General features: G+C 39.0%; 1 protein-coding gene across 3 annotated transcripts in view; it reads right to left on the bottom strand.

Moving 5' to 3' along the window:
* crybg1a (crystallin beta-gamma domain containing 1a) overlaps positions 1 to 14,195 on the bottom strand; it is a 40,909-nt gene that overhangs the window by 2,078 nt on the left and 24,636 nt on the right. For 2 of the 3 annotated variants that reach the window (XM_058748677.1, XM_058748679.1), the window contains 18 exons: positions 9,360 to 13,518; positions 8,526 to 8,564; positions 8,204 to 8,322; positions 7,932 to 8,106; positions 7,616 to 7,755; positions 6,738 to 6,864; positions 6,609 to 6,644; positions 5,491 to 5,666; positions 5,171 to 5,297; positions 4,842 to 4,987; positions 3,405 to 3,531; positions 3,244 to 3,273; positions 2,775 to 2,887; positions 2,515 to 2,647; positions 1,727 to 1,866; positions 1,469 to 1,592; positions 957 to 1,115; positions 684 to 846 (listed from right to left, as the gene is read on the bottom strand). In XM_058748677.1, the coding sequence (XP_058604660.1) occupies positions 684 to 846; positions 957 to 1,115; positions 1,469 to 1,592; positions 1,727 to 1,866; positions 2,515 to 2,647; positions 2,775 to 2,887; positions 3,244 to 3,273; positions 3,405 to 3,531; positions 4,842 to 4,987; positions 5,171 to 5,297; positions 5,491 to 5,666; positions 6,609 to 6,644; positions 6,738 to 6,864; positions 7,616 to 7,755; positions 7,932 to 8,106; positions 8,204 to 8,322; positions 8,526 to 8,564; positions 9,360 to 13,518 (6,233 nt within the window). The remainder of the gene's footprint in view (positions 1 to 683; positions 847 to 956; positions 1,116 to 1,468; positions 1,593 to 1,726; positions 1,867 to 2,514; positions 2,648 to 2,774; positions 2,888 to 3,243; positions 3,274 to 3,404; positions 3,532 to 4,841; positions 4,988 to 5,170; positions 5,298 to 5,490; positions 5,667 to 6,608; positions 6,645 to 6,737; positions 6,865 to 7,615; positions 7,756 to 7,931; positions 8,107 to 8,203; positions 8,323 to 8,525; positions 8,565 to 9,359; positions 13,519 to 14,195) is intronic. The other variant, XM_058748678.1, reaches the window with a different exon arrangement.

The raw sequence follows: 14,195 nt of genomic DNA, 5'->3' as shown, positions 1-14,195 counted from the left end.
CAGCAGTGATCTTTCATCAGAGATTATTGTCACAGTCCAAATAAATAATTTACCCTCATTTTAAGTGTTGTTTGATGCCCCTGATCTCCTGCTTTACATATAAAAAAGTAAAATTTTTCAATCTGTTCCCTTAAAAAAATCTGACCAATGAATGAATGTTCCAGTTGTTTGTGGTGGCTAAATACATTTTGTAAAGATGTTACTCACAAACAGTAATTTCTAGCCAAAGAAAAACTTTGACCATAAAACCCTCCTAAATGTTTTTTTTATTTTTTTTATAATATATTTGAATTATATTAATATTTTATTAGAATAGTGTGTGGAATATTATTAGCACTTAGTTAATATTCAGTTGAGTGTTAAATGCTAGCCCCTTCATCTTTAATACAGATTCAGACACATCTTTGGCTCTGACAGGATGCTGTGGTATGTATGCAGGGCGGCAGTGCGATTGCCCGAGCAGATCGAGCGCAGTTGCTAATAGAAATACCACACAGGTATGATGTGACATCAGAATGTGTCATCGGTAAGCGATTATGAGCTCGTCAGTGGAGGGTGCAGTTTTAAGACTGACAGACACACACACCCCATGTGCATGCGAATGTTTCTGTTTATTGTTCCATTCCAACCTTTCTGTTTCATTTCATTGTCTTTTCTTTTATTCATATGTATAAAGTACTGACCTTTAACCTCCAGCACAAGGTCGGGCTTGAGATTGTTGCGTATGATTCCATCTCCTGTGATGCTCCAGAACTGATTGTCTTTGCCTGGTTCAGGTGAGATATTCAACCTGCCACCTGCCATCACCACACCTCCAGACGTCTCCACACAACAGTCCTCCACCATCTGAAGAGAAAAAGCCAGAGAGATGGCGGTCATGATGAGTAAACAGAGCCATAGTCGAAATCACTCGAGTACAGCATCGGATCTGGAGAGGCGATCAAAGTCTCGAGTACCTTGCAGCGCAGTAGTCCGTTCTCATAGACCCATATCTGCTCTGGACCACCAGTTTCCTCCAGCACTTGAACCCGAAGTAGCTTTAAATCATCCAGGGGTCCAGTAAGAGACATCAAGCAGCCCGTATCTGCACTACGCAGCCGGAAATAAACACGTTTCTATTGAGAAAGACACAGAAGATACATGGTCATGTTTGGATGTTTAAACTAGCTATAAGAGAAACTACTATAGATAAAGTTTGCCTCAATCTGCTTCATAAACTCTAACCCGCTTAACAATGTATTATTATGTAATCATGGGTATTAACGGTCTCATTCTGGATTAACTGGAGTGTCTTAATGTCCACATGTTGTAAACGTGCTGGGTTTGCCCTGCCTTTACATGTGCGGTTCCCAAACAATTAACTCTCACACCTAAAAGCAAAACTATCTAAACCCCACTGGCTCTGAACACACATCAAACACAAGTAATTTTGCTTACTGAGAACTAGGCATGTGGTGGCGTTTCATACCTGTAGTAACGGACGCAGAGAGCCAATCTGTTCCCAGCCTCTGAACTTCTGCCAATCACCGATCTCGCTGGGATGGAGCAGGACCTGACGACCACGGAAGTTGCTGTATTCATACAACACCCAGCTGATAACAAACACAAATACACAGAGAAAAATCAATTACTTTACATCATTTTCTTATCCAAATGAACCATAAAGAAGAATAACACTAAATTACACCGAAATCTGAGCTTTGAATGTGCTTCAGAAACCACTTACATTCCTCCATTGACCAATAGAGAGTTGACCCGCCCATCAATGCCAGCCAGAGACAGGTTCAAAACGCCATCGGTCAGAACTACTTTACGTCCTCTAAACCCGGATTTACAGAAGAGTGTGATGGAGGGCATAGAGAACTCCTGAGTGGACAGAGAAACAATGATACATGCGTTTATAACAAAAATCCAATCATTTTATTATAGAAACCATAGTCAGATACATGACCAAAAACAAGGCTGCCCTTTGAACATGTTGCACTGCTTTGTACCTTTTAGCCCACAAAACACTGAAGATGCCACAAATCGTTCTAAAATATTTCCTGCAAACATCTTCGCTTTCATTTTGCCTCGTTGCAATCATGACAATTATTTTAAGCAACATTTTTTGTCAGGAAAAAAATCTGTCTTATCTTTTCTCTTTTTTTAACTACATGACGGACTGCATGAACACACTTCTGCTGAAAGACTATAAGACATAATTAACTTTTTTTATACAGTATATATAATTTTCAGTTTATTCTAGGTATTCTTTTTAGATTATCTGTTTCAGCACTGTCATTCTTGGCATTACAACAAATTCTTATCCTGTTTAGCCAGATTGTTCACGTCTAGTTGTTTAAATTGGCAAGGCCTTAAAATACATGATACAATACATCTACATGATTAATAAGAGTAATATGTAGTGCCAAAACAGCACTTGTCAGATAGGGCGTGTGAAAAGGGTCTATACCTACAGCCTCATTTTCAGTCGGACCAAATTAGAGATCCCATCGTCTCTTCAGTACTCACATGTCCTACAGTGTGGACGGAGCTGATTTTGCAGTCAGAGTAGAGTAAGCCCAGAGCCTCAGGATTGGGGTATTCTCCTTCCTCCAGTACATACATGTTGTCAGTGAACTGTGGGCCATCGAACACCACCCAGCTTCAAGCAGATATGTATAATAAAATGTTTATTATTTTGAAACACTATCCAATCTTGCTGAATTGTAAAGTGTGTTATGCACATTTAATGTTCTAGTGTGATTCTGTTTTAAGGCAAATTTTCTCACCTTCCAGCCAAAACTTTGCAGGACATGGGGTGGAAGCCCTCTGGCAGGAACGCCAAACTTTCATCTAAAGCCTGCATTGCTCCCTTTAACCCCGGTTCAGCAAACAACTGCACCTGAGAACCAACAAGAGTCAAAGCATCACATGAATGAAGCTTAAAAATGCTTTTTAATCTAAAATCACTTTGATGCAGAAGAAGATAAGAAAAATATACTGTATCTAGTTGACTAGAATAACTAGACATTCACTTCAGTTAAAACTAGGAATCTGTGCCTGCAGAATTCCTGAATGCCTGTCACTCACAAATCTGTACACATCCTGCCATTGCATCTTCATTTGTCACATTTTGATCATTCTTTCAGCTGTATGTAGGATTGTAGCACTCTTAGCTCTGATTAACATTTTTAAATCCATTGCACAGATTTCCTTTCATAATAAGATTACATGTGGAACCATAACATTTAAACTCACCTTATATCTGGACAGTCCTTCAGCTTGTTCCTGAGGCAGAACAAATTAATTATAAGACGCCATGGGAATACAAACACAAGCAAGGATTTATTGAGTAACAAATAAATTTGCATAACAATAACACTGCAAAAATAGAGCAAATGTCGCAGACAAATTATTACCAAAATCACAGGCTGAATTGACAAGATCTTGCAGTTGTGTGCTCCCCAGTCCTCTGGACTGCCGTAGAGACCCTTCTCTAAAACGTACAGCTCGCCTGAGAAGCGTGCCTTCTCGAATGCTATCCACCTGTTCAGTCAGACGTTAAACAGTTAGATCTTTTTAACTCAGCAGTTCTGATCTCTGTAATATGAACCACATTGGCTTCCACAACAAACACAATTTGCCATCAATTTCACATTCAGTAAGGAAAATACAAATAGATGAATGAATCAATCTCAAGACGAGGCAGTAAACCACAGCCCTAAGTGTACAGAAATCATATCTGTTACAGATACATATAAGAAACACAATGGGATTGTGAATCAGTGTTAAATATAAACACTATTGTTTTTGTCGTCTCATAACATTCTTCAATAAAATGAGATAAATTATCAAAGTCACACCCTTGACACTGACGCAGCACTACATTGACACGTGTGCTCTTGACACAGGATTTTTATGTGTCTGTTTGCATGTGAAGATACAGGAGAGAGAAGGGGTGTGGGTATGTTTGCAACACCATCACTGAAAACTCTTTGATTAAAAAAGATAACTAGAGTATGAGTCTGCCTCAGGATATATGACACCTCACATTCGTGTGCCACTCCTTTCATTATCAGCAGAGCAGGTATTAACTTCAACCATGAAACTGCTTTAAAACATACCATATATGAGAAGTACAAAATTAAACAGATAACTGACAAAATCATCCTCCTATTCTGTTTACACTAGTATATATATATATATATTCTGTACTGGAAACAGTACAACATAGTGATAAAATGTGTACCTTGAATGCAAAGTCACTTTGAATAAAAGCATTTGCAAAATGCATTAATTTAAATTTTAAAATGTAATTTATTTCTGTGATGGCAAAGCTGTATTTTCAGTAGGCTCCTACGTCAGCAGTGTCATGCAGACATTTAATGATGTCCTTACTACCTTTCTGGGCCTTGAACATGTCAGTTACATTGCTGTCTATGGAGGGTCAGAAAGCTCTCGGATTTCATCAATATCATCTTATTTTTTGTTCCAAAGATGAACGAAGGTCTTACGGGTTTGGAAGGACATGAGGGTGAGTATTTAATGACAGAATTTTCATTTTTGGGTGAACTACTGTATCAATTTTACCTTTATGAACTAGTTGAATGAAAATATTTTGAGAACCAAGACTACTTAAAATATGAGTGGTGACTTTTGCACACTTAAATAATGAGTTAAATAATGAAAGAATTATAATTTTGAGTGAACTACTTCTGATTTTATCTCTGTAAGCAGCTACCCACAAGGGTTAATAAACATTTCACTGACAGATTTACAGCCATACCAAGGTTGAGGGTTATATTAGAGAGTGATGCCTGAAGGAGGACACAGGGAGTTTAGATGTAGACACTCACACGCCAGAGAGGACTTCCACTGATTGTGTCTTTATGCCAAAGCCAGTGGTATCCATGCTAATGACAGGTTCCAGCAGGTCCACATTCATCCCTCTCTCGTTGAAATCCCGCTCACTAAACATTCTCACGTGAGGAGTCATAAAATCCTACAGAAGGGCACAAAACCATGAAACGACTTACATCAGTGTACACCAGAAAAAAAAACAAAGATCACACAAAGTTTATTAATGCTCGTCTTCCCAGCAATGCCTTGCTGTGAGGAGGTTATGCTGCAAACTGTTTATTTAATATTAATCTTGAACTCTTTGATTCAGTCTCCGTATACATACTGCTAACACTGGACGTATAGAGAGGAGCCTGTCTTCCAGTCCACCCCAGTCACTGAAGTCTGCATACTCTCCTTCCTCCAGAAGATACTGGCAACCCTCGAACCCTGGTGCAGAATATCCTACCCAGCTATAAATGAACAATAACAAGAATCACTGCTGGATCCAGCTGAAGGCAATAAAGCATCACGAAATGAAGGTATGTGTAGATCTACAGTATTTGGGTGATATGTTGATGGTCTGGATGCCTTTCCAGATTTTGAGACCAAACCAAAAAACCAAAATCCTACAATGTCAGCTGTACTGTCAAAAAATTTACTCACAGGCCACTCAGGATCTTCAGTGAGCCAACAGAACTCAGTCTCTTTTTCCTGGTGCTGTCAGGACTCTCAGTCTCATTTTCTTCATTTTTCTCTTCCTCTCCTTCATCAAAGTTGTAAATGTCCTTTTCAATCTCTATGCACTCCCCTTGAAACATTGGTTTTTCAAAGAGTAGCGCCTGAGTTCACATAGGAAAAAAAAACACTTTACAGCTTGCTGCATATTTAGAATAACTTCCTGTCAAATACATTCACACGTATTTTATGAGACACACTGGAACTTCATTAAAATCTAGAATGTGAGTAGAAATTCACTTTTCATTTGAGGCCAAGATTGATTTTGCTTTGATTTGTACGGTATATTTTCTACACTTTGTAATTATTATTATTATTAAAGTTCTTGCTTTTATATTATTATTAAATAAATTAATATACATTTAAATTGTATATTGAATATGAATTAAATAAAATTATTTAAAAAATGTAAATGTATGACATAAATACTTCAGTTGAAAACACTGACATTCAAGGTTTGACTGGGGTGTGTTTATGTGTGCATACTCTTGTGGGCAGAATATTCAGAATTCTGGGAATTCTTCCCCCAGTTTCTTTGAGCCCAGCAAGACATGAGTTCAGGAATGACAGAAACTTTGTCAAGTAAAGCCCTGTGCTATGAGGTTCAGTTCACAGAAACTAAGTCGACTTCCCTGGTCCATCAAAACCATTGGACTGTTTCTTATAAGTAACATTTAATTGTAATTAAACCATTATGGGATCACATGCCTCTGCTGTGAGAAACATGTACTGCCAAAGTTAGACTGCATCTAACTGTAGTTTTAAAGCCAGACACAATGCCGCTGCTCTTTCACACCTCAGAAATCAGAAGAACAAACACCGGCACGGGCTGAGCAAAGAACATGAACCAACCCCACCCCTGGGCATGCTCAATCTGGTTCAGACTACCTGCACCAACAGGTACTTTTAATTCCAAGGTTGTACAGAATGTCTTTCGCCAAATAAATGCGCAAAATTTGTCTTTGGTTGCTGCGTTTTTCTTAGTGAGCTGAAATACACCTATTTGCTTAATCAGTGTTCAATGTGATTTAACATGTAAAGCTCACCTTAATTTCATTGGGATTTTCCACCTTAATTTCACCCTGTGAAAAGCAAAAGGAACAGTTGTATATAAACCTCTGTTCATGCATCTTGTTATAAGCCAGAGTGAGATGGAATGAGTGGTATGTAATTACCATTTTCAAGGGCCGCAGTGATCCAACAAAGGCGGTGGGAAAGCCCCAGTCCTGAGGGAAGGGATACACTCCTTCCTCCAAAACAGCCAAAAGACCCTGGAAACCTGGGTCACTAAAGACCATCCATCTACAAACACACAACTACAGTAAGAATAGATCTAAAAGGATTTTAAAAGGAACCTGGTAAAAGGTAACTTTCATTTTGTTATTAAAAACATGCTTCTTGAAGTTTTGGCAAAGAACAAACATGCCAAGGCAGAATTTTTTTTTTTTTTTTTCGAAAAATGCCATCTCCATCCAACACGCAACAAGAAGAAAACAACATTCCAACAGACACAGTCTCTTTCTCTCTCGGAGTCTCTCAACTTCAATCATAGGTCACATGCTTTAGCCTCAAAACTTTCCACTTGATCATGCAGTGAGGACAAACATGAGGCTTGTGTCCTTCATATCTCATTTTAGCTCTGAGTTTTGCTCCCATGCACTACTATGATTTTTATTTTAAAAGATTTTTATTTTAAGTATCAGTAAAGACTTTAATAATGTTTCAAATACATGGGAGTTCTTTTGAATTTTCCATTCATTAAGATACTGAGAAAAAATGTTACACAGCAACAACTGTTTTCAGCACTGATAATAAGAAATGTTTCCTGAACATGAAATTACCAAATTAGAATTATTTCTGAAGGATCATGTGACTGAAGACTGGCGTAATGGCTCCAGTATTGTATATTGTAATGTAATTATTTCATAAAACATCATCATAAAGTTGAGGAATTTCAAATAAATGTTAACATATAATGTTGCACAACAAAGTTATAAATCACTTCACTATCAGATCCCATATCGGGTGCAAGCATTTATGTAAGTTCACTTACACTCCACTGTGAACCTTAATGGACCCAGTACTCTGAGGAATACCAAATGAACAGGTCTCTATGGTGTCATCACAGAATGAAGACACTCGGCCCATCCCATTCAGCTCTGTGAACAGGTCGATTTTTGGTGTGCTGTAGTCCTGAGAGAAAAATACTAGAGCAAGTTATCAAAGAACAAAGCATGCACGCTAGCGGTTCAATGGTAACGCATTTTATTTATTTATTTTGTATTTAAGAGATTCTTTGGGTAATGTGACTGATTGATCAGAGTACTGAGGTCAAGCGTTGATCCATGTGACTCACGATTTTGACTCACCCTTAATGCAAGCCTAATGGAGCCAATAACCATGGGCGTGGTTGGGAGTGGCAGGCCGTTGGGCCCCACTTCCCCACTGGGCTCTGTCTCCGCCCACTCATTTGCTATCTCTACTGGCCCCTCCTCCAGAGCGATGGACCGGCCCTGGAAGCCTGGCTTTTCGTACAGCAGCCAGCTAACAGGACAAGACAAACATTAACATTAGTAACCTTGCACTTTAAAATGTCACAGGATTTGTCACATTCTGAATAGAAGGAAGTGACTGCTCTTACCATCCTCTAATGACCTTTATGGAAATAAGCGGAGAGAGGTTTAGAGAGGTGGCGTCCTCTACGTCTCTGAACACTTCATATGCCTCTCCTCCAAAATGAGGTTGTTGGTATATCACAATCTGCAAGCAATAATATTGAAACACTCTCCATAAATGTGTTAAACTGTTTTTCCTTTCTTATTTGAAGCACTGCAAAAGTGGATAATGAACTGGAAAGTAACAGTAAACTGGCTGGACTAAAATGTATAATAAATAAATGTATGGTAAATTACTATAAATTATGATCAATTTTGCATAGATCGGTATCTTCAGTTTTGCAATACCTTTCCAGGGCGTCTGTGGAAGCCTCTGACACCTGATGTCTGGAAATCAAAATTTTAAGTTAATATTCAAACATTATTTACATTATAAAGTTTTTGACATGAACATTGATGACATTTTCAAAACTACTTTGAGACACTGACTGGACCTTTGGTTCAAATACAGCAAAGCCATAGTACTATGATCAGTGGTACCTATAAAAATAAACTGAAGCCTAGAGGGCTTAACATTCCTCTTGTGTCTTAAAGACAAGACTGACAAAATTTTCACTGAAAAAGGACCAGGCAGGTACAGACAACATAAGCAGTTTCAAAGGTGAAGCAAGACTTCCCTACAGCCCTGTGAAAAAAACTATAAAGGCTTTTGTACACATTAAGCATTAGTGTATGTAGCACCTGCTGTTCATTATACTAACATGATATATTTAAAATAATAAATAAATATTTGTAGGTGTAAAATGTATTAAGAAAGGTAAAGTTACAGTATGGGTGTCAAAATCTAGCCAAAAACATACTCAAGTGAAAAGTCAAATTAAAATAAAAATTAATTAAAATGTTCAAAGTCTCTGTACTTTGGTGGAACATGAAATGTCTTTTGACAAGAATGACTACATTTGATGCCATATTGCTCAGAAAATCAAAACGGCTTGATAATTGAAACCGTTTAGGTTATTTGGGGATTAAAACAAGGATTGAATGGATTTTTATCATTGTAGGGTGGTTCTGTCCACACAGAACACAATTACACAATTACACAATTATAGAAGACTCAATTATATGCAAACACCATGTAAAAGTGAATTTTGCATCTGATGTCCTCTTGAACATCTTTCTTACCTCTGAGTATGTTGGTGAAAGACTGGTGGGTGTGGGCAGTGGAATCTGCTGAGTGCTGTTGGATGGAGATGTTAATCCTGATATGCCTTGCAGTCCCATGCTTGAGTTCAATTTATTGGAAGTGAGACTTAAATCCAATGCAGGGACAGAGTCAATGTCAGGCCTTTGCTGGCTCATGGTGTTCGCTTCTTTCCCTTTATTCATATACTTTTCCAAAAAGTCAGGTAGCTTGACTTCTGTGAAACTTGGAAAAGGTGGAGGTGTGGATGGGCTCTTTACTGAATCATCAGGTCCTGCCTTTACACTGCCAGAATCTGGCAAATCACCAAGCCCCTCTTTTGCAGAGGTGACAGCATGGGACAGCAGTATGTCCTTTCGATCTCCTGGGGATGGCACCGCCTCTGGTGGTGGCGTTATGGGTGACTGAATGCCATTAATGAGAGAGCTTGGTTCAGTACGGGCTTTTCTTGCCATGTTTGGGGACTTCACAAGGTTTGAGATTATTGACATTCTTTCCAATCTTGAGGACACTTTTCCAGAGACTTCAGTGTTCTGTTTTTCTCCATCAGTTTTCTCATCAGTGACTGTGACCTTTTTAGCTTTGTCTTGTTCCCGTCTAGAGCTGAGACCTTTATAAAGAAGGCTGTCCTCAGAACGTTTGGATGGTGGGTTGGTTTTTGCCTCATCATTTTTCTTCTTGATCATCATGGCTGGAGAGGGGTCTTTAGGTCCTGCAGTTTTTCTTGTCCCAAACTGAAACTGTTCTGGGTCAAATATCTTCTCAAAGTGATCTTCTTTAATGGCAGGCATGGCAAAAGGAGGTGACGGTATTTTGTTCTGCCCATGTTTTCTTGGTGGCAAAGAGAATGGGGAGCAGTTCTCCTTGATGTTACGAATGAAATCATCGAAGTCATCTGAAGTGTCAAGCTGATGGTCATCACTTGCAGAACAATCCAAACGTCTCTCTGTTTTCTTCTTTTCAAAACTTCGGTCCACATCTAACCAACTAGATGGTGCCTTGCTATTTTGTGAGAGGCTTTTGGGGTCCAAAGGAAGATTCTGAGAAGTAAACCGATGAACACTTTGGCCAGTTGGTGGTTTCAGCTTTTGTAAGTTTATAGCTGGTATTTTATCGTGAGGCTTTGCAAAATCCTTGACTTTCAGGTTGGACTGTGTATTTTTAATTTGGACTTCACTCTTTCTGTCCACTCTGGAAGTCAGTTTATCTGTTATTTTAACTGATGTAGGTTGCTGATCTAAAGTCTGATCACCTTTTCGAACAGGTTTAGAAGCAGCCTCTGGAGCCGTGATCACTGCTACCGGTGTCTTATCAACTTGCTTCAATTTATTTAATTCATTCTGTTTGACACACTCTGGGTTTGTTTTATGCGAGTCTCCAGACTGAACCAGTTGCTTCTCTAATACTTTGTGTTTGCCACTCTCTTCTTCACTTTTAACCTTTTCATCTAGTTTTGTAGTTGTCTTTGGTTGTTTTAAATCTGAATTCACAACATTTTCCACACTGAGCTTTTTGGTCTCAGTCTTCTGGGTTGTTTCAGATGAGTCCTCTGAAATTACTTGACTGATTTGTTCCTGAGTAGAGCGAGACTTCTCTGTATCTTGACCACTCAGATGACTGGTTGTCTCAAACCCAGCATGGGACTTCTCTTTGACAACATTTGGCAGCTCATTAGATGCAAGTTGCACATGTGATTCTGTTGAAACTGGTACATCTGTCACAGTCTTTTGTTTTTCTGAGTGTGAATCACTCTTTTCTGAAAGCAACACGTCCAGTTCCACTTTGGTTTCAGTAGCCCCAGATTTTTCACCCTTCGTTTCAAAAGAGGCTTTTGATTGGTTGGCTGTCTTGGGTAATTTGGAAATTTCATCTGCCTTAGACAGAGAACACGTCTCTTTCTTGAATCCGAGAACCTTGTCTGGGTCAACATCTGACTGCTTATCTGGCATAATTTGGACATGTGACTCTGATGAATCTGGTATATTTGATTCAGTCTGTGGTTTTATGGACTGCAAATTTTGGTTTTCTGAAAGCGACCCATCTAATTTGACTGTGTTTTCAGCAGCACCAAATTTTTCACCCTTTTCAGAATTGGCTTTTGATTGTTTGCCGATATTTTGAGTGATCATATCACTGGTTCTGTATTGGTCCGTCTCAGGTATTGAGGAAATTTCATTTTCCTTGAAAAGGCCACATTTCTCTTTCCCAGTAAGTGGCTTTTCTTTGACTGACTGCTTATTTGGAACATCCTGGACATGTAGGTTTGGTGAAACTGGTAGATGTGACTCTGTCTGCTTTTCTGAGTTTGAATCTTTCTTTTCCGAAGACACTTCCAGCGTGACTTTCTCAGCAGCACCAGATTTCTCCCCATTTGTTTCGGAAGGGGCTTTCTTGGATGTTGTGGAAATTTCAGCTGTCTTAGTAATATCTGGCTGTTTATCTGATGCAACTTGCACATGTGGGTCTGATGAAATTGATGGATTTGATTCAGCCTGTCGATTGGTTTGTAAATCATTGTTTTCTGAGAGTGACACATCTGGTGTGACTTTGGTCTCTGCAGCATCACAATTTTCACTTTCAGAAATGGCTTTTGATTGCTTCAAAATATTTTTTACTTTGTCAGATTTCAAAGCAACCGTGGGTGTGACAGACAAATTTGTTGTTTTATTGCCTTTGTCTGTTTTTGAATCTGAAGTTGCAGGTGGCTCTGCCTTCCTAAAATCTTTCCTGGGTTTGAGTTTAGTGGGACTTTTGAGACGTGGAGTTGGTGACTGTAAATCATCCACCTCTTTAACAGGGCTTTTCAATTTGAGCTCTGGCGATACCCTGACCACAGCATTCCCAGCGGCTTGATCACATTTGGAAGATTTTCCATCAGCAACAGGACTGTTAACCAGTGATGACTCATTTCTCTCTGGCTTGGTAAGTGGCAGTGAGGCTGGTTCATGTGACTCACTCTCTCCGTGGGCAACTTCTCTATCCAAGGGCTGTTTCTGAGGGCTCAATGGCGTCGTTTGAGGCAGCTTCCTTCCTGTTGGTGACACATCAGTCATTAATTTTTTTGGACTCTTTGGCCCGCTCAGCTGAGTTTCGTTCACTGGCTTCTCCTTTTCAATATTCGGATCTGACTGGTCTGTGCCAGGCGCTGAGGGAGAAAGTTTAGTTTCGGTTTTGTTGCCAGTGTCACCTGATTTGAATTTACTCTTTGAATAGGAAAAACTACTCTTTGATGTTGGACTTCTGTCAGTGGCAAATGTTGGTTGTGTTTTTGACTTTTGGATATCTTTAATTGTTTTGAATTCAGTGTTAGGTTTTGTTGAACCAGAGTTCTCCAATGAAGAAGGGGAAGATGGGGATTTATCCGCAGACAGGGAATGTTTTAGACTTCTTTCTCTTTTAGTCTTTGAAAGATTGACCTGTTCTTTAGTGGGTTGAGAAGTTTTTGTCGTTAGTGAGGCATCCAAAACATCCCTCTCTTCCAATCTCTTAGTCGGTGACATTTTCCGCTCTGGGCTTATCGATGCTGCCTCGTTATGACGTTTGGTGGACATCTGTCTTTCAGCTTCTGTTGAAACACTATACACTGTAACAACCTCCAGCACTTTCTTTGGTTTTGTTTGAACCTCTGGTGTGGCTTTCTTGGGAATTCCTGTCTTGATTTCATTTGGTTTATTAAATGTAACAGATTGGTCCTTTTCTGTCGGCGATTTAATCTCTTTTTGATCTGTCTGCTTCTGCGAAATCCTCCGTACTGGAGGCACTTCTATCTTTGATGCCTCAGAGAGGCTTTTAATGCGAGACATTACAGATTTTGTTTTAGGGGCAACTTGCGGTGGAGGGCTCTTTGCTTTAATTCCCCCATTTGGTCCACTGGTGGCTCTGTCTGTACGTTTGGATAGCATAGATGAGTTTAGATGACTGCTCATCACAGTGTTCAATGGTACTTTATTAATAGGCATTTCTGAGAAATCAAATTCCTCCCCAAAGTTGGTAGCGTCTCTGTTTTCTGTTGAAAGTTCAAAGGGGCTGTCTACATCCTCATCAAGAGGCTGCTCTTGGGCAAAAACAGCACAATCTCCTACTGACTCGTTTGTCTGTCGGTTGGACTGCTTGACATTCACACTTTTGGGGTTTGGTAATCTGTGGAAAGACGTAAAAGCAACAGCAATGTTAAGAGACAAGTATGGGAGGATCCATACATTCATGTGCTTTCAACAGCATGCATCACATTAATGAGAAATCATTTGAATTCTTCAAGCGTGAAAAAAACAGACATCTCATGGGCAAACCATCCCATAGAGGTATGTTTCTTGTTGAAGAACTCAAATTATTTCAGATCACTTCTTATGAACATGTTTGGCTGCATTTCTAACATTGACATCATCATTGCACACGACTTAAACTGCTTAAACTATTAACCATATCAATTAACTGTGTAGAGTTTTTAGATTACTCAGCTAAAAAGAGCTGATTAATCACAGGTGAACTTGCACAGAATTATTCAGGTAAATTCATTTTGTGTGAAGTAAAGATCAAAGCATACAAAAGGAAATAACACAATCACAAGCTGCTATAGAAACTGAAGTGATCACTTAATTTCCACTGTACAGGTGGCAATTAACTTTAAGCACACTGTACATGATGATATGATGATGAACGAGATAATCAAATCATATTACACTGAGACAGCAGTTTTTCGACATTAGGCAAACCCTCATTTATGGTTAGATCTATTCTTCCATGTGTCACACAAATATTTAGCTACCCAACTATTTTCAACATGTATATATATTTTTATTTTTTATATCATTTTAATT

This window comes from Onychostoma macrolepis, chromosome 17 (assembly GCF_012432095.1).
Source record: "Onychostoma macrolepis isolate SWU-2019 chromosome 17, ASM1243209v1, whole genome shotgun sequence".
NCBI lineage: Eukaryota > Metazoa > Chordata > Actinopteri > Cypriniformes > Cyprinidae > Onychostoma > Onychostoma macrolepis.
This window is presented reverse-complemented; position numbering and strand designations above follow the sequence as displayed.